Source organism: Gekko japonicus, unplaced genomic scaffold (assembly GCF_001447785.1).
Source record: "Gekko japonicus isolate JY-2015 unplaced genomic scaffold, Gekko_japonicus_V1.1 scaffold651, whole genome shotgun sequence".
In the NCBI taxonomy this organism is placed as follows: Eukaryota; Metazoa; Chordata; class Lepidosauria; order Squamata; family Gekkonidae; genus Gekko; species Gekko japonicus.
Genome location: NW_015161970.1, coordinates 434,917 through 454,637, shown reverse-complemented (window position 1 = coordinate 454,637; position 19,721 = coordinate 434,917). Strand labels below are relative to the sequence as shown.

The window sequence follows — 19,721 nt, the reverse complement described above, 5'->3', positions numbered from 1 at the left end:
AGAAATTAGTGTCAGGAGGGGGATACAGGGGGAAGTGAGGTGCCACCCGACAAGTCCCTTAGGGTTCCCTAGCATGCAACTGGGCCTGGCCCAGTGGCTAGCACCACACAATTAGGCCACAGTTTTCCTAGGCAGAGGTTGTGGGGGGGGAGAGGGAAAGCTTAAGGCAGAGGTGCAGATAAAAGGAGGTTGGCTGTTGGGTGTGAAGAAGATAGGTTTGCCAACTCCAGGTTAGGAAATTCCTAGAGATTTGGGGGGTGGAGCCTGGGGAGGGTGAGGTTTGAGGAGGGGAGAAATCTCAGAAGGATATAATGCCATAGATGCCACCTTCCAAAGCAGCCATTTTTCTCTGGGGGAACTAGGGTTGCCAACCTTTAGGTGGGAGCTGGAGATCACCCAACTGTTCTCCAGATGACAGAGATCAGTTTCCTGGAGAAAATGGCTGCTTTGAAGGGTGAACTCTAGGGCATTACAACCTGCTGAGGTCACTTCCCTCCCAAACCTCACCCTCCCAAGGTTCCACCCCCAAAATCCCCAAGAATTTCCCAACCTGTAACTGGCAACCCTAAGTGGGGGAAACTAATTTCTGTCGTTGAGAGCTTTGCTGTGATTCCAGATCTCCGGGGCCCATCTGGAGGTTGGCCACCCTAGGAGTAGAGAAGGAAGCAGTGAATGGGGAGATGTTCTCAGGGTTTTCAGTAACAGGAAAGAGGAAGTAGTGGTTGAGGGGGAAATGAGATCCTTCCCACAAGTCCTTGTTGGGTTCCCACGTCTACAGTTCTAAAGCTCAAGCAGGTCTAGTGTGCTGCATGCTGACTGAATGGAGCCACTTAACTGGGAGCTACCTTAAAGTTTCCAGATGAGAAGGAGGTATAAGTAAAATAAATACACACAAACCATTTTTCCTATTACAGCATGACACATACTACTTGTCCCTCTTCTTGTAACATAGGGATCAGCCCAAATGTCTTTTTTATTTTTTGTCAGTATATCGCAGCTGATTTATGATGACCCCAGGCCCATAGGGTTTTCAAGGTAAGAGACATTTGGAGGTGGTTTACATTAACTGATGCTGCCTAGCAACCCTGGGCTTCCTTGGTGGTCTCCCATCCAAGTACTAAACAGGGCTGACCCTGCTTAGCTTCGGAGATCTGACGAGACCGGATAGCCAGGGCTAACCAGGTCAAGGCTAGCCTACTATTAATACTGGAATTAGAACATTAATCTGAAAGAATTTAAATTCACAATTATCTAATGCTGGTAGATACCATTAGGTCAACAACGTTTTTGTTATTTTAGAGTGCTCAAGGTAACACATAAATATGTTGCTCAAAATGGAGCAGCATTCATACAACAGCTGCAAATCAGTGTGTGCACATGAGTAAGCAAGATTATCCGAAAACATGACAGGCCTTATCATAGAAGTATCCTTTAGTATACAGACACAATCCTGAGAGCTGCTTTAGATCCCAAGTTTAGGTGTATCAAAAATTAGCCATCTCTGATTTTTCCCTGCAAAAGCAAAGCTGTGTCAAAAATTAGTTTTGCAGCTGCAAAACCAATTTGTAAAATAGTGACAGGTAATGGCTGAGAACCAGATCAGACAAAGGGGTCATCTAATTCAGCATTCTGTCACACACTGTGGCTAACAAGATGCCTCCAGGAAGACTACAAATCAGTCATGAAATTAAAATCTTTCTTTTGCACCTGATGGTCAAAGATACAAGGTTTCTAAACAAGTATGCTTCTTTTAGACACCATAACTAATAGTTATTAAAAGACCTTCCCTACATGAACAGGGGAGCGGTGGCGCAGGCAGTAAAACGCCTGCTTCAGTAACATCGCTCGGCAGCCACTATGGCTGTTCGAGCACCACCGTGGTCGAGGTGAGCTCTCGACCTTCATCCCAGCTCCCGCCCACCCAGCGGTTCGAAAGCAAAGTAGTTGCAAGTAGATTAATGGGTACCCACCCTTAGTAGGGTGGGGGGCACCCTGCCTGATGCGGTGGTTGATGGCGACGGCGGACGGCGGACGGGACATCGGCTCCGGAGGCAGAGGTGGTGCGGCGGAGACGGCGGCAGCAGGTAGCTGAAATTAACGTGGCGATCCCTGGTGGCCGGGAGAGAGAAGAACATCCAAGCAGCTGCCGGTGCGCATGATGATGACGTCAGACGCTAGCACAGCGGAGCCAGAAGGACGTTGCTGTGCCCAGAAGAAGACGCGAATCGTGTGCCTTAACTACAGCCGAATCATGGAGCCCGCCGGGAACGACCGAGCCGAACAAAGTACCGAGTGCCGGACCAAGAAACATCTCAACCATCACAAAGGGTGCTGATAGGTAACCCTGCCCCTACAAACCTTGTGGCCCTAGTCAGGAATTAATTGTGTGACTAGCACCGCCTGTAAGCCGCTCTGAGACCCCCTAAGAAAGGGGGTTCGAGCGGGATAGAAAGTCTAAGGTTAAATAAAAAATAAATAAAACATGTATCATCTCTTTTTAAAGCCCTTTAAATTAGCAGCCATGACTACAACGTGGTGAGTTCCATAAACCAATGTTGAACTGTTTGAAATAGTATCCACGTGGGCAGCCATGTTGGTCTGAAGCAGGGTGACCATATGAACTTGGCATGTTATTGCTGTTTAGTCTTTGCATATCCCAAAACATCTTCATTAAATTGTATGCTAATTTGTAGAGGCATCTGCCCATATATGAACTGGTAACTTCCATTTCATTGTATCTGAGGAAGTGTGTGTGCACATGAAAGCTCATGCCTTGAATAAACTTTTATTGGTCTCAAAGGTGCCACTAGACTCAAAATTTGTTTGAAGTAGTACTTCATTTTGTCTGTCCCAAACCTACTTCCCATTAACTTCATTGGTCATCAGATAACTAAAGCAAATATGGCTGCATCCCTAGCATGAAATTTCTCTTTCATCACCTTCACCCTGACTTTTTCAATAAGCTACCCACCATGACATCAAGATCCTAACAGTTCAGAATCCATCACTATATATGCACAACTGAAATTTTGTCCCAATACACATCATTTTACACTTACTTACACTGAATCTTATTTGCCAAGTTATCTCAACTAGTACTAGCTGCCCATGGGACTGGATTTACCATTAGGTAAAATAAGGTAAGGGCTGCGGTGGCTCAAGTGGTTGAGACACTGAACTGCAGACCAGAAGGTCGATAGTTCAGCAGTTCAAGACCCGAGTGTGCCGCATGACGGAGTGAGCTCCCATCTCTGGTCCCAGCTCCTGCCAACCTAGCAGTTCAAAAGCAAGAAATTGCAAGTAGATAAATAGGTACCGCTTCGGTGGGAAGGTAACAGCGTTCCATGTGCGTTGGCGTCTAGTGATGCTGGCCACATGAACACGGAAATATCTTTGGACAGTGCTGGCTCTTCAGCTTGGAAACAGAGATGAGCACCGCATCCCTGAGTTGGATTCAAGCAAGGGAAACCTTTACCTTTACCTAAAATAAGGTAACTTGACTGGGTAAAAGAATTTTGAGTGCCATTGAAAGTCAACAAATTCTCCGCTACTATTATACTTTAGCACTCAGGTACTGGAATATCTTGGAGTATCTCTGACTGCTCAGTATTCTGCAGGGTAGTCACTCTGCAGTGATGAAACTGCTTGAGGGGAGGTAGATAAAAGAATGCTCTAACCAGGATAGCCCAGACTAGCCTGATGTCATCAGATCTCAGAAGCTAAGCAGGGTCAGCCGTGGCTAGTATTTGGATGGGAGACCTCCAAAAATACCAGGGTTGTGTGACACAGAGGCAAACCTCCTCTGAACATCTCTTGCCTTGAAAACCCCACAGGGTCGCCATACGTCAAGCTGTGACTCAAAGGCAACACCACCACCACCAAGATAAAAGAATTGTAGAGCACACTTCCATTTGTTCCTAGAGTCACAAGAGGTCAAATACTGCAAGACAAGAAAATGGGGGGAAGAGAACTACCGTACGACCTTCCCACAAAATATGGTTTCCTGATGATGTTGCAGCAATCCTTCCCACTGCTTCCTGTTTGAGAATAAACAGCAAATCATCAGGATCTGAGCTCACGCTAATACTAAATAGGCAATTATCAACAAAATATCAGAAGAAAATATCTAAGAAACCATGCAAATAGATTTTCTGGCATACATATTACCTTAGGGGAAAATCTGAAATATTTGACTGTGCTTTCGTGATCTTGCGCCATTCCCCAACCACGGCCTTGAGGACTGTGGAAAAAGGAGTGCATACCAAAACACAAATGATTCAAAAGGGGTGTGTGTCCTCTTAAAATAGGCCATTATAAATAATTATTTGAAAACAGTCCTTTTGCGTGACCCCCTACACACATACACAAAATTGAGCAGGACCCTTCTTCAGGCTCCCTTCAGACCTCACAAGTAATATTACTGTTGTTGTTGTTGTTAAAAATTAAATTTCTAAACTACCCTCCCCCATAAAATAAGGCTCAGGGCGGTGTACAACAGTAAAACAGATTCAAATTTACAGATTAAACACAACAAAAATACAATAATTTAACCTAATTATTTGGTGCTAGGAAACTTCAGATTGCACCACCGTCTCATGGGGCGGTCTGACGGGGGGGGGGGGGGGGGGGAGAAAGTAAGAAAACAGGAGTGCCAGACAGGTGGAGACGGTCGCTGTCCTCAACCAAATGCCTGGCAGGATATATCTTCCTTACAGGCCCTGTGGAACTACATTAAGTCCCACAGGGCATGGATGTTGCTTGGCAGAGAGCTCCACCAGGTTGGAGCCAGGGCTGAAAACGCCCCAGCTCTGGCTGAGGACGGCCGGGGTATCTCTTGGGCCGAGAATCACCACCAGTAAGTTCTTGTCTGCAGAATGCAGTTATCTTCGGGAGGTATATAAGGAGAGGCAGACCCAAAGATATGTGGGTCCCAGACTGTTTAGGGCCTTAAAGGATAATACGAAAACCTTGAACTTGATCCGGTACTCCACCCAGAGCTAGTGCAGCTCACACAGCACAGGTTGAATATGTGCGTTTTGCGGGGTTCCTTTAAGGACCCGCGCCACCGCATTCTGGACCAGCTGGAGTTTCTGGATCAGTCTCAAGGGTAGCGCTCTGGCCCGTAGCTAACAGGGGCCCATGGGGCCTGGCCCCCTAGTGTTTCTTCTGGGGCCCCCTTAAAGTGCTCCAACTTACCACCTGCATGGTACTTTCATTTAATTAGCTGGCAGGCCCCCTGAGGCCCCCTCCAAAAAAAATCCCTAGCTACGGGGCTGGTAGCGCAACATAGAGCAAGTTAGACTAGTCTAATCTGGAGGTGACTGCTGCATGAATTATTGTGGCTAGGTCAGGGCAAGACAGGTAGGGAGCCAGTTGCCTGACCTGGTGCAGGGGGAAGAACGCCAGTCTGGCAACCTTTGTGATCTGGGCCTCCACTGATAAAGAGGCATCCAGAAACATACCCAGGCTCCTGACAGTTGGTGCCGGTGTTAGGAGCACACCATCAAGAGCTGGGAGTCGGCACCCCCAAACCTGAATCTCCCCCGCCTAGCCACAGAGCCTCCAGTTTAGCAGGATTCAGTCTCAGCCGGCTCTGTTTCAGCCATCCCACCACAGCCTCCAGCTCCTCAGCCATGTTCGAAGGGGCAATGTCCGGCAGGCCGCCTGTCAACAGATAAAGCTGGACTGACAAATAGTCACACCTGTTCCTGTCCAGAGCAGCTCAGGAGCTTCCTCCTCCTGGGTCTCCCCTTCCTTATGCTACTTATCAGACAGGCAGCGCTCCAACCCATCCCCTTTCCTTTCTCCTCCCTACTCATGATGAGTAAGACCTCATTCCCAAGAAGGCTTTCGCTCATTACTCAATAGGAAGTTATTCAAGCCTTTGGTCTGCCTTCACAGCCAGACTGCTGCTCCTTCTGACACTGACCTCCCTTGCCACTCCCTTTCCTTTGGCATGGAATCCATTCCCATGGCCCCAAGCCTCCACACCTGCACATTTCTGTTCATCTGAACTTTCTTTGGATTTACAAATCCAAATTGTAAATTCATTCTGCCTTTAAAAAAAAAAATACACACATCTTGATTGAATGTTCACCCTTGGGCAAATGAACAGACAGTAGACTATATAAGTTAACAGAATTCTCATTCAACTCTGAACCCTGTAGTGAAAAGCATACCATGAACCAGTGGTAAAATCAGGGCTATTTTTGGGCAGGAACACACAGGAACGGAGTTCCGGCTGGCTCCCAAGTTGGCCACGCCCAGCAGGAACTCATTAGCATAACAGGCAACACCCAACAGCAGAAACTCATCAGGATTGGCTACATTAGGGGTGTGTGGCCTAACATGCAAAGGAGTTCCTGCTACAAAAAAAGGCCCTGGGTTTTGACAACAAACAAGGTCAACAGAATAACAAGCAAAAGGTGGGTGTGGCTGGATGACCAGACTTCTGGTAACATGAGGTGTGTGGTCTAATATGCTAATGAGCTGTGCTGTCAGGGGTGTGGCCCAATATGCTAATGAGTTCCTGCTGTTGGGCGTGGCCTATTATGCTAATGAGTTCCTGCTGGGCTTTTTCTACAAAAAGAGCCCTGGATACAGACACTCATCCCCCACCCCCTTCTGTTTTCCCCCTCAGCTACACTATATCTCAGAAGCCAGAGTGTCTGTATAAATGACAACAGAAATTGAAAATGCAACTTTCCCTGACCACCCATTAATTTAAACTTAAAAAAAAAAAATCAGCCCTTGACAACAGGGTTGGTTGGCCCTGTTGCGAACTGCAATAGATAGTGTGAAAGAGTATCCATTCAAAGGCATTTCCTGGCTTATTACGCAAAAGCTCTTTCAATATATTTTTAACCTCTATGAAACAAAGGAAATTCTTCCACAGCAGAATTAACGGGCCTTACTTTCGGTGCTAAAGGAGGGAAACAAAGCGCTCACAAACAGGAATGTAACAACACCCACACAATTAGACTTATGTTACTTATAGTACCTAGCAACACCAGTTAAGTGCTCTCAAGTAAGTGTTAAGAAGACACAATCTGGTGTCCCATGTGGCACTCCTGGCTATTTCTGTGCCCCATCTATGTTTTACAGCTTTACTGAATAAACAGCTGTGGTGCAATTGTATCATGAAAGACTAAATGGCCATATGCACTAAGGTGAAAGGGTTGTCACAGTTACTAAGAACAATGGTCATGGGGGAAAAGCAAAGGGGGCTTATTTGGGAAACATGTTTTTTAAACAAGGGCTCTTTGTGCTGTGGTACAGTTAAGGGAGACAATAATGGAATGAAGACATCTGAGATGTGTACAGAATATTATTATGGACAGCACAAAATACCTTGCAACAAAACACTATAGTGCTCTCACAATTCATTTACTAAAGGTATCAAGTGAAAGAAAGGGAATCTTCACTTTCTCCCACCAGAGGCAAACCAAAAATGCATCTGATGTGTTATCATGTATGCATGCCAGAGCTGAACTACTGAACTTCTGACCTTTCCATGGGCTCAGTTCAGATGATACAAGCAAACCAGAGTGTGTTCATGACAACCATAATCCTAGTTCTGCTCATGCACTCCCTCCACATGACACACTGAGATGAGGATTAATTGAAGACTTTTGTTTTCAGTTTGTTGTGACATCAAATATGGCTTTCTTAACAAGCTGAGTTTTATTTTTGTTTTTTCCCCTATTAACCTAGATTCTTAACCAGCACATATTGGGAAATAAACCTTAATTGCTTATGGAGCCTGTCAGCATTATATCCCCCAGAAGTTGAGGCATAATTGGGGATTGGACTATGGCATAGGCTCCACCCCAGTGACCCATACCTGATGTTACCTAACAGGTAGAAGAAATAATCAGGGTCTGATTAGATGAGAGGTTAAACATAAACTGGGTGGGGGGAATTCCAATCTAACTCTTGTTTAATGCATGAACTGGCACTCACCTTAAGAATAGGGGGGGGGGAGAGACTGACTTGCAAATGCATGCATGGTGACACTATTTCCTCCCTTCCACCTCACATGCTTTCACTAGCAGAAAAGGGACATGGGGGACAGGCTGCTTGGCTCACTGTCATTTCCATGTGTCTCCTGGGCAGACACAAAAAAGCGGGCCGTAAGAGAAGGCACATGGCCCTTTTCCGCTAGCAAAAGCATGCAGGATTGAAAGGAGGGAATGATTAAGCCTCTTGTGCCAGTGACCACATGCTCAGGAGCTGATTTGTCCCAACACATTATTTTTAAGGTGAAAGTTGGGTCACATGTTAAAGACAAATTGTCCTGGATTTCCCACAACCCAAGTCACATTTAACGTATTAGCTAATCAGACCCTCATGCTGCAGCACCTCCTATGCTGCAAAGGTAACACAAGAACTAGTCTCATGTTGTTAAGTCCTGGAAGCTATACTGTTCTAGACTTTGATTGGATGGCATAATAACTGAGAAATTCAGATTTGTTTCTTTGAGGATTTTGGAGAATATTTAAAAGGTGAATTAAGTAATTTAACAGATCAACTATACGACGTAGGACCTCCCCTGCACCTATTAATTTGTTTGTGACCCAAGGCCTCCCACTGAGGCCCTTCTCTGTGAGTCATGTGTACTGAGGCCTAGTCTATACACGAGAGCCAGTTTGGTGTAGTGGTTAAGTGCGCGGACTCAAATCTGGGAGAACCAGGTTTGATTCCCCACTCCTCCACTTGCACCTGGCTGGATGACCTTGGGCAAGCCATAGTTCTGGCACAGCTGTTCTTGAAAAAGAGCAGTTTCTGTCAAGAGCTCTCTCAACGGGCGAGTAGATGAATGGGTACCTGCTCTTAAAAGTGGGGGGGGCACCCTTCCTTCCCTTTGTGGTGGCGTGGCGGCGATTGAGGAACGGAGTGACGGCGGCGGTGAAACTTGGCAGCGCCAGCAGCCGTGGCGAGGCAAGCGAGGCGAGCGACTCAAGCAAAGATTGGGCCGGTGAAGCGCGGCGGCGGGGCAGGGCGGCGGGGCGGCAGCACACGCTGTCGTGCGCTGTGGATCCATACCCGGAAGGAGTTGCTGCGACTGAAAGGAAGATCTGCGCCAAAGACGCCGTCGCCCAGATTGAAGAACTTCCATAAGAAACAACAACTAAGACACTGCCATGGGTGCCTGTTAGGTAGTCCCTTCCCCTCATTGTGTGTGTGGCCCTAGTAAGGTAATGTAATTAATAATTGTACAATGTAAACCGCTTAGAGCCCTTAGGGGGCGAGTGGTCTATAAATGGAAAGTTAAATAAATAAATAAATAAATAAAATCTCTTCTTCTTCTTCAACAGAATGAAAGAGTAGAATGGATTATGCACCTTCCAATTGCAGGTAAGGATAGAAGGAGGTAGGAAAGGGAAAGGAGGAAACAGGAATTCACCCCACAAGTCCTTGCAGGCTCCCGTTTGTTATATCTATTTACAGGCAGTAAATTTATGGTCTGTAGTTCAGCAGTTCGAGATGGAGTGAGCTCCCGTCTCTGGCCCCAGCTCCTGCCAACCTAGCAGTTCGAAAGCAAGAAATTGCAAGTAGATAAATAGGTACTGCTTCGGTGGGAAGGTAACAGTGTTCCGTGCGCCTCGGCATTTAGTCACGCCGGCCACATGATCACGGAGAAGTCTTTGGACAGCACTGGCTCTTTGGCTTGGGAATGGAGATGAGCACCGCCCCCTAGAGTCGGATTCAACTGCCTTTTAAGCAACTGACAAAGTACAGATTTCATTTTGAGTTCAATAGTATACATGCAAGGGCACTAAGAAAAACATTTAAATGTCTGCCCAGAGATTTTTAAAAGCAATAGCTGATAATAAGGAGAACAGTGTTACCCACTGAGACAGAAAGTTTTGTTTGCCACCTAAAAATCTAGTTTGCACGGTAAAATATACATGACCTATTATGTCATATTTATAATGCTTAACCTCAAGAGTCAGATATTGTTTTACACTGAAAAGCAGGCTTCAGCGCACTGATTTATCTATGTTATGGGTTTCGTTTTAAGAGACTGTTATAGCACAAACCTCAATGTGGTCCATTTGTATTCAATTCAGATTTCCTGATAGAGCACGTTAGTTCTAAGGAGCAGTTTAACACAGAAAAAAAACGTTTAATGTAATAAGAATTATATGCTACAAAACTTATTTAAAATTCTGGTTTTTTCTGGTTTTAAATCATTAATTATCTACCGACCTGTACAGGTAACTTCCTAAGACCCATGTAGTGGATAGTGTCAGACTAGGGTCTGGGAGACCCAGGTTCAAATCTCCACTCTGTCATAAGAACATAAGAGATGCCAATGTTGGATCAGGCCAAAGGCCCATCCAGTCCAACACTCTGTATCACACAGTGGCCAGAAATACCAGTGCCATCAGGAGGTCCACCAGTGGGGCCAGGACATTAGAAGCCCTCCCACTGTTAGATAAGCATATGGAGCAGAGGTCCATCAGTGGCTATTAGCCACAAGGTATAGATAGGGACTCTGGGGCAAGTGATGCTCTGTCCCCCAAGCACCAAGATGACAGAGCATCACTTGCCCCAGAGTCCCTATCTATACCTTGTGGCTAATAGCCACTGATGGACCTCTGTTCCATATGCTTATCTAATTCCCTTTTGAAGCCGTCCATGCTTGTAGCCGCCACCACTTCCTGTGGCAGTGAATTCCAAGTGTGAATCACTCTTTGGGTGAAGAAGTACTTTCTTTTATCCATTCTAACCCGACCGCTCAGCAATTTCATGGAGTGCCCACGAGTTCTTGTATTGTGAGAAAGGGAGAAAAGTACCTCTTTCTCTACCTGCTCTTTCCCATGCATAATCTTATAAACCTCAATCATGTCACCCCTCAGTCATCGTTTCTCCAAGCTAAAGAGCCCTAAGCGCCTTAACCTTTCCTCATAGGGAAAGTGTTCCAACCCTTTTATCATTCGAGTTGCCCTTTTCTGCACTTTTTCCAAAGCTATAATATCCTTTTTAAGCTGTCCTAGAAGCCTGCTTGGTCATACACTCTCAGCATAACCCACCCTCACAGAGATGGTTGTGAAGATAAAATGGAAGAGAGCAGAACAATGTAAGCTACTTTGGTCTCCCGCTTGGGGTGAAAGGTGGGGTATGAATAAATAAAATTAAACTTCCAGGACTGTTTATTTTAGACTACTGTACTGGATATACTCTTATTAGTGTAGTCATAACTACATAGTGTAGTGTAGTTCATTTTTGGGGTATATTGCTTACTAGTGGTTTTTTGTTTTTGGTTGTTGTTTTTTAAATACCAGCAGTTTGCTATGCCACATCGGTTGTACAGTGAATCTTTTTGTCTGAGAGGGAGAGATGTAATTAGTTATAGAATAGGGAGAGCCAACTGCAGCTCCAGGCTAGACCCAGTCCCAAAGGCAATTTCATCGGTTCACTAAAGGCCCTACATTTTAATCCATCTATGGTGGTTTAAAAAAAAGAAGTTTATCCACAGCTCTGTAGCATAGCAGATCCACAAGCAAGGGAAGACTATATGAATTCAAGCCATTATTTGCCCTTACGGAAGCCACTGGGAAGGGTGGAGCATGTCCATAGGACATGAATGTTATCAAGCTCCCCCACAACACACACACACACACACACATATATACAAACACATTTAATGAACAATCAGACATGGAAATATATTAAAGAGAGAGAACACAGTGGCATCCAGGTCACACTGTACCAGGGTATGTTTCAACCAGTCTTTTTAAAGTTTACATTCAGCTCATGTATAAACCTTTTTTTTTTAAGTAATCACGCCCCCCCCCCAACACACATTAAATGAACAATCAGAAATGAAAATAGATTAAAGGCACAAAACATAGTGGCATTCAGGTCACACTGTAACAGGGTATGTTTCAGCCAGTACTTAAGTGTATATTCAGCTCATGTATGGCCCCGGTCACACGGCAAAGTTGCTGCGGGAGAGGCATGGGAGTCCCGCGGATTTTCTGGGCACGATCTCACCCCAACATCTGGGAAGCGCCATGCTCCCGTGGCGAATCTGTGGCTCCCCGCCGAAGGTGCGGAGTTAAAAACTAGTACTTACGAGGTACTAGTTTCCTGAAACCGCGGGCCAAGGGCGGGCGTCTGATCGTGTTCCTGGTAGACTTACGTGGCATCCGGCGCCTGCCGCTGTTCGTCTCCGCAGGTTGCGCAACAGCGCCCAACAGCACATGCGCACAAAGAGCGATTGCTAGTGCAATCGCGCGGCGCAGCTTCTGTGCCACGCTGCAGGATACCCGTCTGATCGGCATTTCCCCCGAACCACGGGACCTTGACCGGGACATGTGCTCGGACAGCCGCACGTTAGTTTCCTCCGGGGCAATTAGCCACGCCTCCTCCCTGCGATATCCAGCCCGTGTGACCGGGGCCTATAAACCTTTTTTTCAAAAATCAGCTCTTATTAGTTACTGAGGCCTTCAAAAGAAGACAGACAACTTTTTTGAAATGTGAAGAAAGCACATACCCAGAAGTGAAGCTAAGCCCTCACAGTGCAGATCAGGTGGTTGAATTCACAGAAAAGTTTGGCAAATCCTTAAAAAATTGATGTTCCAGCAACACATGTTCCAGATTAACCACTATGAAGGAGAATCAGCAACTTGTGCAGGTTTAGAAAAAAACGTTAAGCACGCATAAGGGGCTGGTGCACGCATGGGACTCTTTTTGCGTTGAGCCATAAAATGAAATGCTATGCACACTTCCATGTAAACATGCACTGGATTGCAGCCATAATGTGTAAACTGAATGAAGTTTAATCACATAACCTACTGTAGATGGAAACACCATTAGCTTAAACTCACTTTAAAAAGTTCTTAAGTAATGTGTTGGGCTTTGATAAATTAAGTATTTTTTTAGTAGACTGCTTACTATTTTCTGCATGTTTCTTTTGTTATCATGTACCCATAAGTTTATAACTTCATTTAAGTAAGAGCAAACCTGCCTTTTTCATTTGGAAAAGTCATATTGTTTTAGTGTGTTCTGAGACATACTTGCTTTGTTTTCTTGTACTATTTACTCTAGCCGGCCTTCTGCTAATCAATCAAAGCTTGGCTTTGTCACAGTCAGCAGTTTAACCTTTCCCTTGAATGCAGGCACTTTGCATGAGAGGGAGTCTATCTGGAAGAATAGATCGCATTTTATTTTATTTGAAGCACACAGAGTGAATCTGACCTCACAGCTGAACGTCCGAAACTATTCTAATGCTACACCATGCTTGATGAGTTCATAATGAGGCAGCCAGCTGGGGGAAATCCTGCCTCTTTATAGGTACATGCTAATCTCTTCTATTACTTGTGAATGTCACAGATGTCATTTAAAAGCATGTGAGCAGCTAGATGTTCATACTGGCAGAGAGCTACAGAACTCTTCATGCAAAGGATTCTTCCAGTTAATGAGAAATCACTTGAAAAGATTCATGATTAGCGACTTAATCTGACTTGATGCTACTATAAAAAAATCTTTTTTAATTATCTGAACATCTGCTCAGTAAGTACACACACAAAATGCAAAACAACTTTCAGTAGAGATAAAGACAACTTTACTATACTGAAGTTGTTACATATTGCTGATCTACCATTCTACCTAAATTTTTCTGCAATGGATAAATGCTAGGGATAGGCACAAACTGGGAAAATGCAGTTCGGTTCGGTTTGTGGTTCGTGGTGTGCCCCGTTCACAAACTGTGATAAATGTTTAGGAGCTAAACAAACCAGTTTGGTTCGTGAGGTTCGTGACACGGTAGAACACCCACCCCCCAGCATGCTAGAGACACCCAGACTCACAGGGGATCTCCAGCTGACTCCTCTACCTGCCCTCCAAGTTCAGTGAGAAGTGGGTTTATCGGGTTTGAGTTCATGCTGTCCCTAATAAATGCGATCAAACCTAGATTGTATTCCAGGCCTTGGCAATCCCATACATATATGGAACCTCCATAGCTGAATGGAGTGGTCTTTAACTGTCCTGACTTGAGACTCACCTGGCAGCAAGGCGGAAGCTGAAGAAACATGCTAAAATCATATGACAGGTTATGACCTACTGCTGGAGGGCTCCAAAAGCATCTGGTGCACTGGAGAACTGAGTGGAGAGGAAGGAGCAGAGTCAGACTCTGCTAGGAAGGTGATGGATTAGAAAGCAAGAGAAATCTTTTGCTGGAAGGAATATATTGAAAAGGAATCCTCTTCACTGTGGAGTAGGATCTCACCATCCTGCTGGTCCTCTCAGCACGGATACAAATAAAGGCATGCAGTAGAGACGTGTGTTTTAATATATCCAGTCCGAATATGTATTCAAAAAATATTTCATCAGTATTTTCCAGATATATTCGGTTGTATGAATGGTATCCCGGATTTTCCAGGAAATCACGGAAATATTTGGGAGCAACCAGGAAGATGGGAATCCAGCATTTTAAGGCTCCTAGGGCTTTTTCTTTTACTCTGTGTCTGTGTCTTCCCAGTGTCTTTGGCTATTCTTTGCCCTGAAGAAAGCTATGGATTTTTCCATAGGAAACAATGGAGGATGGCTGAGGGTACCTTATTCAGGGGCCCACAGAACTGGACCTCTTCAGCCAATTCATTTGAAACTTGGGGGTTAATTAATAGGCAGGTACCAGCAGCTCTGCCACAATTTTGGCATCATTTGCTCAAAAAACAGCACCTCCAGCCCTCTGGAGAGAGGTCCCCCATAGAGAATGATGGAGCTGAATAATATCAGAATCCTGGAAAGAAAAAGAAAAAAAGATCCAAAAACCAAAGCAGTATTTGGAACCCGGATAAACAGGAATACCAATACTGCTCAGCTCTCTGATATCCAGACCTGAAAAATACTGATTTTTTTCTAAGCTGCACATTCCTAGCAGGCAGCATGATGTCCTCTACATGTCTCTATGCACATACAGCACATCCTTCCAAAATGCAGCAGTGAAAAAAACAGTACAACCTAATACATGAGGCTCTACAGCCCTCCTGGGGGACCCAGTCCACAGGCGGAAGGCCACTGCCCTAGTCCATATGGTGCAAGACACACAAGAAGCCCATAGTGCTCAGGCCCAAAGCTGAAGCTGTTCCAACCGTTTCTATCAGTGGCTGGTGCACAGCTAACAGGCCATACAATATGCCAGCTCTTTGGTATGCCAGGCTGACGTACTGCTGACTGCACACTTGTATTGGGGTGGGCAGGAGGGAGTATAAGTGGAGCAAGACTCTGAATGGTGTGGCTTTGAACTCTTTTTTTTAAATAATAAGAATAGGGTTGCTGAAGTTTTATTTTTCCCCATCATACAGTCCTCCACTTCACCACAAGAATTTGTTCTGCTTTGAAGATTTTTGCAAACAGAATGAAATAGCTATAAAAGGGAATCTCCAGAGCGATGTCATCTACTGAATTCTCAAAACATACAAGGGCATCCTCATGATCTGATTACTAGGAAATGTCATACAACCTTACTATTCTTATCTAGAACATGGGTGTAAAAAGACTGTATCATCTTTGATTACCAACCTTATCCACTCAGAGGGGAAGAATTGGGCCAAATTAGTTCCGTAATTACTGATTAAAGGGTTAACTTGACTTGGAACAGTCTATTCAGGAACCCCAGTGGTATATACCATATATTCTAATAACAAAGTATAAGCAAGCAACACAAAACAGGGCAGGCCAGGGAATAAAGTTCAACACACATCAGATAAAGAGCTAACCCAGTAAAAAATATATTTTCTCTGAAAGTGCCCTGATTTCCAAATGTCTGAACCAGTACTGGCCAGTAAAGCCAGAAGAAAATCCATTAAAAATAATACAGAAAACTGCCACTTCTTCACAAGAGAGATCCAAAGTAGCTCCCTTGATCTAAGTCATCTAACTTGGTTCATACAAAGAATTCAAGTCTTTCCAACTCCTTTTCCTACATTAAAACAAAACACACTTTCCAAGGATGCCTACACCAAGCTGCACAACTTTAGGCCAAATCAATCATCATGGATTGACTGGGATCCAGACTCATACTTGTTACCCCAGACCAGTGTTCCCTCTAAACTGAGTTAGTGTGAGCTAGCTCACAGTTTTTTAGCCTCCAGCGCATAAATTTTTGTCTCAGCTCAGGAAGGAGGGCTCCAGAGTAAACTAATTCATGCAGTAGCCAAATTGCTTGCTCACAACTTTAATGCCAGCAAGCTCACAAAGTAGAATTTTTGCTCACAAGATTCCACAGCTTAGAGGGAACATTGCCCCAGACATAAGCATACTTTGAATAATCCCATCATTTTTCATGATTTATCCAAATAAAAATATAGCCCCAGTATGCTGGCATGCCTAATTTACACTAATATTGGGGATGAGGCCTGAAGGAAAGAAGAGGAGCCAAATCCTCCACAGTTCAGTATAAGATCTGTATCTGTTTTGAATCAACACCTCCATGCCACCCACTAACTAATTGATAGAAAGAAACTAGGCACCCTCCAACAGACACCAGAAACCAAATAGGCAAGAGGAAAACAGTACCACAAAAGGAGGAGGAATTCTGGCATGATATAGTCCCAGTTCCGCAGGCCCTCAACTTCTAGCACACTGTAATCTAAACAGATGATCACAGACTGCACTCTATTCAACTGGATCATCTGCCAGGAATGCTTGGGCAGGAGAACACTGCCCAACTATATAAGGCACCCTCCAGAGGTATCCCTCACCTCTCATGAAAATGAAGCTTTATATGGGTTTTCTCAGAACTACACTCCAGTGAGTTCCAAGGGATCCAGTCCCCAAAAAGCATACACACCCTTTAAAGTATTAAATGATGATGTTCGGTATTAAAAATGCTCTCTTTTTTTAATAAAGAGGAGTCATGGCACACCTATGATACAGTTAGCCTCAAGCGGAAGATTTTTTTAGAGCGTGTTCAGAAGGAAATCTCTGGAGTCATCTCATCACAGCTCTGAGACTGTATATGTACACAACAGTTATTGTGAGCAGAAGACCTGAACTCCTTAACAATGCACCCCTAAGAACACTTTCCTGGGAGTAATCCCAGCTGAGCAGAGCAGGAGTAGTAGACGGGTTTAGGATGATACTGTTAAGCCCCTCTTCTATTTGTGGTGTAACTGGAGTTGAAACAAGATTCATTAACCAGAGTGTCTCTTTTCCTTTCGAGACCACAACGGTGCCCTTATTCCTCTATGGTAGTTTATAAACTCCTGAACGTGCGAACACGGTTCTTGGTTTTAAATAACCCCAAACAGCCCAAGAATACTTATCAAAATTTGCCTTTATGTGAAACCCACACCCAGTCAAAGTCCTAGAAGAAACTCTTAACACCAACTCCACAGCCCGAGCTTTCACACCGAGTTGCAAAAACATGCCCAGGGCCGCTGCTGGCTTACTTGTTCGTTTACACTCGAGTGGCTGGATTTTCTCGTTCAAGACGTGTGTGTTGCTAATAGCCAGGGAACTGGATCTCACAAGGCACTTTTAGGATTAAGAGCGATAGCTAATTGGAAGGCATGATCCCTTTTGATGAGGCAGCTGAACATGCCCTTAGTGGAAACGGGACAGGACGAAAGCCGGGGGGAGAGAATAGGAGAAGAGACGAACTAAACCCTGAAGTTATAAGGGAAAGTACGGAAAGGGGAGAAGACATCAAGAGCAGACACTGCGCGGGGGGTTAGAGTCGGAGACTCTCCCAGATCCAGTAAAGAGGAGCGAGCTGGAGTTCTATTCCTTACCCTTAGTCCACTCCACTACTTGCTTAGGGCTCCACTTGGTAACAGGCTCCATGCTCCTCGATCCAGGGCTCTGAACTCTGCGCCCCGGAGCTCCCAAATCCAGAAGGCAACCCAGCCCCGCTTTTGCTGGCTCTTTTCTCTCTACCCAGAGACCAGTTTCCCCCCTTTCAGACTCCCATCGCGGCAGGCAGCCACCAAAGCTCCCGCCCTCCCCGGCAGCCCCGCTCCGCCTCCTTGGCCTGAGCCCGCCTGCGGCTCCTCCTCCATGTGCTTGGAGCTCCTGCTGGGAAATCCGCCCTCGCCGCCTTTGGGCTTCTCTTGGCGCGCCTCCCTGGTGTCTCTCCGTTGCTCGAGATTTTGCAGCCGCGGTGCCCCCTGCAGGAGAGAGAAGTGTCGGGAGCTGGGCTCAGGTTACTCGGGTTGTAGTTCTTTCCGGCTGCTGAAGTGCAGCGTGCCGGCTGGAGCGCAACTTCTGAAAGGCAGCAGAGACCACAACGGGCGGCCATCGCCGCCCACGCCAGCCCAGTGCTCGTTTCAGACTTGGTGTTGGTTGCCAAATGCGCACATCTGCCGAGTTTGGAAAGGGGTGGAGGGGAACTCTGTCCAGGGATCAGAGTTGGGGTTGTTTTCTTTTTAGTAATCATGAAAGTTCTTGAAATATTAGGTGAATGGGGGAAATGACTTTATTGGGGTTTTTTTATAATATAGATCAAAAATTGGTTGTTCCAGCCTTCCCCCGCCATGCAAACAGAAGCACGCACATGATCAATTATGATGCAGTGACGACTGGAATTGACGGCCGCCTGCTTGTCTCTGGTGGGGGGGGGGAGTTGAGGAGAATTTAAAAATGCTTTTATGAACAAGCAATCGGGATGTATAAAAATTGAGGTCTTACCGGGAGAGTAAGCCTGTGCAACTTCAGACTGTAGATGGAAGCTGAAACGATTCAAATTAAGCCATCCAAATAATTTTATGTCAGTGTTCTACATACAAGGAATTTTGTTTTTGTACCAAGGATCCCCCTCATGGATCACTGCCTTGTCATGGCGAGGGGGCTTGCCTAGTTCAATGAAGCTGTGGGCTATGCCGTGAAGGGCCACCCAAGACGGACAGGCCACAGCAGAGAACTCAGACCAAGCGTGATCCCCCTGGAGAAGGAAATGGCAACCCACTCCAGTACTTTTGCCAAGAAAACCCCATGGACAGTATCAAAAGGCTAAAAGATATGACACCGGAAGATGAGCCCCTCAGGTCGGAAGGTGTCCAATATGCTACTGAGGAAGAGCAGAGAGCAAGTACAAGTAACCCCAGAAAGAGTGAAGTGGCTGGGCCAAAGCCGAAAGGACTGTGAGGTAGGGGGCAGGAGCCAGGCCTAAATAGGCTGGCTCCGCCCCCTATCAGTGTCTTCTTCTTTCTGCCTCTCGAGGAGGCAAATCAGCCCTCCCCCACCAGCGCAAGCTTGGTGGGGGTTGGGGCTCGCATTCTGATTGGAACTGCAAATCCTTGACTACTCCACTAATAGAACAATGTCTGAGTCCAGTGGCACCTTTAAAACCAACAAAGTTTAATTCTGGGTATAAGCTTTTGTGTGCATGCACATGAAATCTTATACCCAGAATTGAACTTTATTGATCTTAAAGGTGCCACTGGACTCAGATTTTGTTCTATTGCTTCAGACCAATATGGCTACCCACCGGAATCTACTTCACTAATAGTTCAACAAATGGAAGAAAGGTCTGTGAGGAATCATGGGAGTGGAAAACAATTTGGAAACTCCAAATCTTATCCACTTCTCAGGAGTTTGAACAGGCTGGTCTCCTTCTGCCCTCCCCTTTTTCCTCACTTTCAGCATTCCATATCTCCTGGAGCATATTCAGACCTAATCAGTGTGTGTGTGGGGGGGTGTTTTTTTAACATACAAAGGCCCCGTTCACACGGAGCATTTGCCGTGCTAAAGAGACGGATGATAGGCGG

The 19,721-nt window shown here is 45.5% G+C and overlaps 1 protein-coding gene across 2 annotated transcripts in view; it reads right to left on the bottom strand.

The window, feature by feature from the left end:
* Positions 1-17,896, bottom strand: part of CNKSR3 (CNKSR family member 3) — a 112,189-nt gene extending 94,293 nt beyond the window's left edge. For both annotated transcript variants that reach the window (XM_015429668.1, XM_015429669.1), the window contains exon 1: positions 17,748-17,896. In XM_015429668.1, coding sequence (XP_015285154.1) covers positions 17,748-17,799 — 52 coding nt within the window. In that variant the 5' untranslated portion in view covers positions 17,800-17,896. The remainder of the gene's footprint in view (positions 1-17,747) is intronic.
* Positions 17,897-19,721: the final 1,825 nt, after the last annotated feature.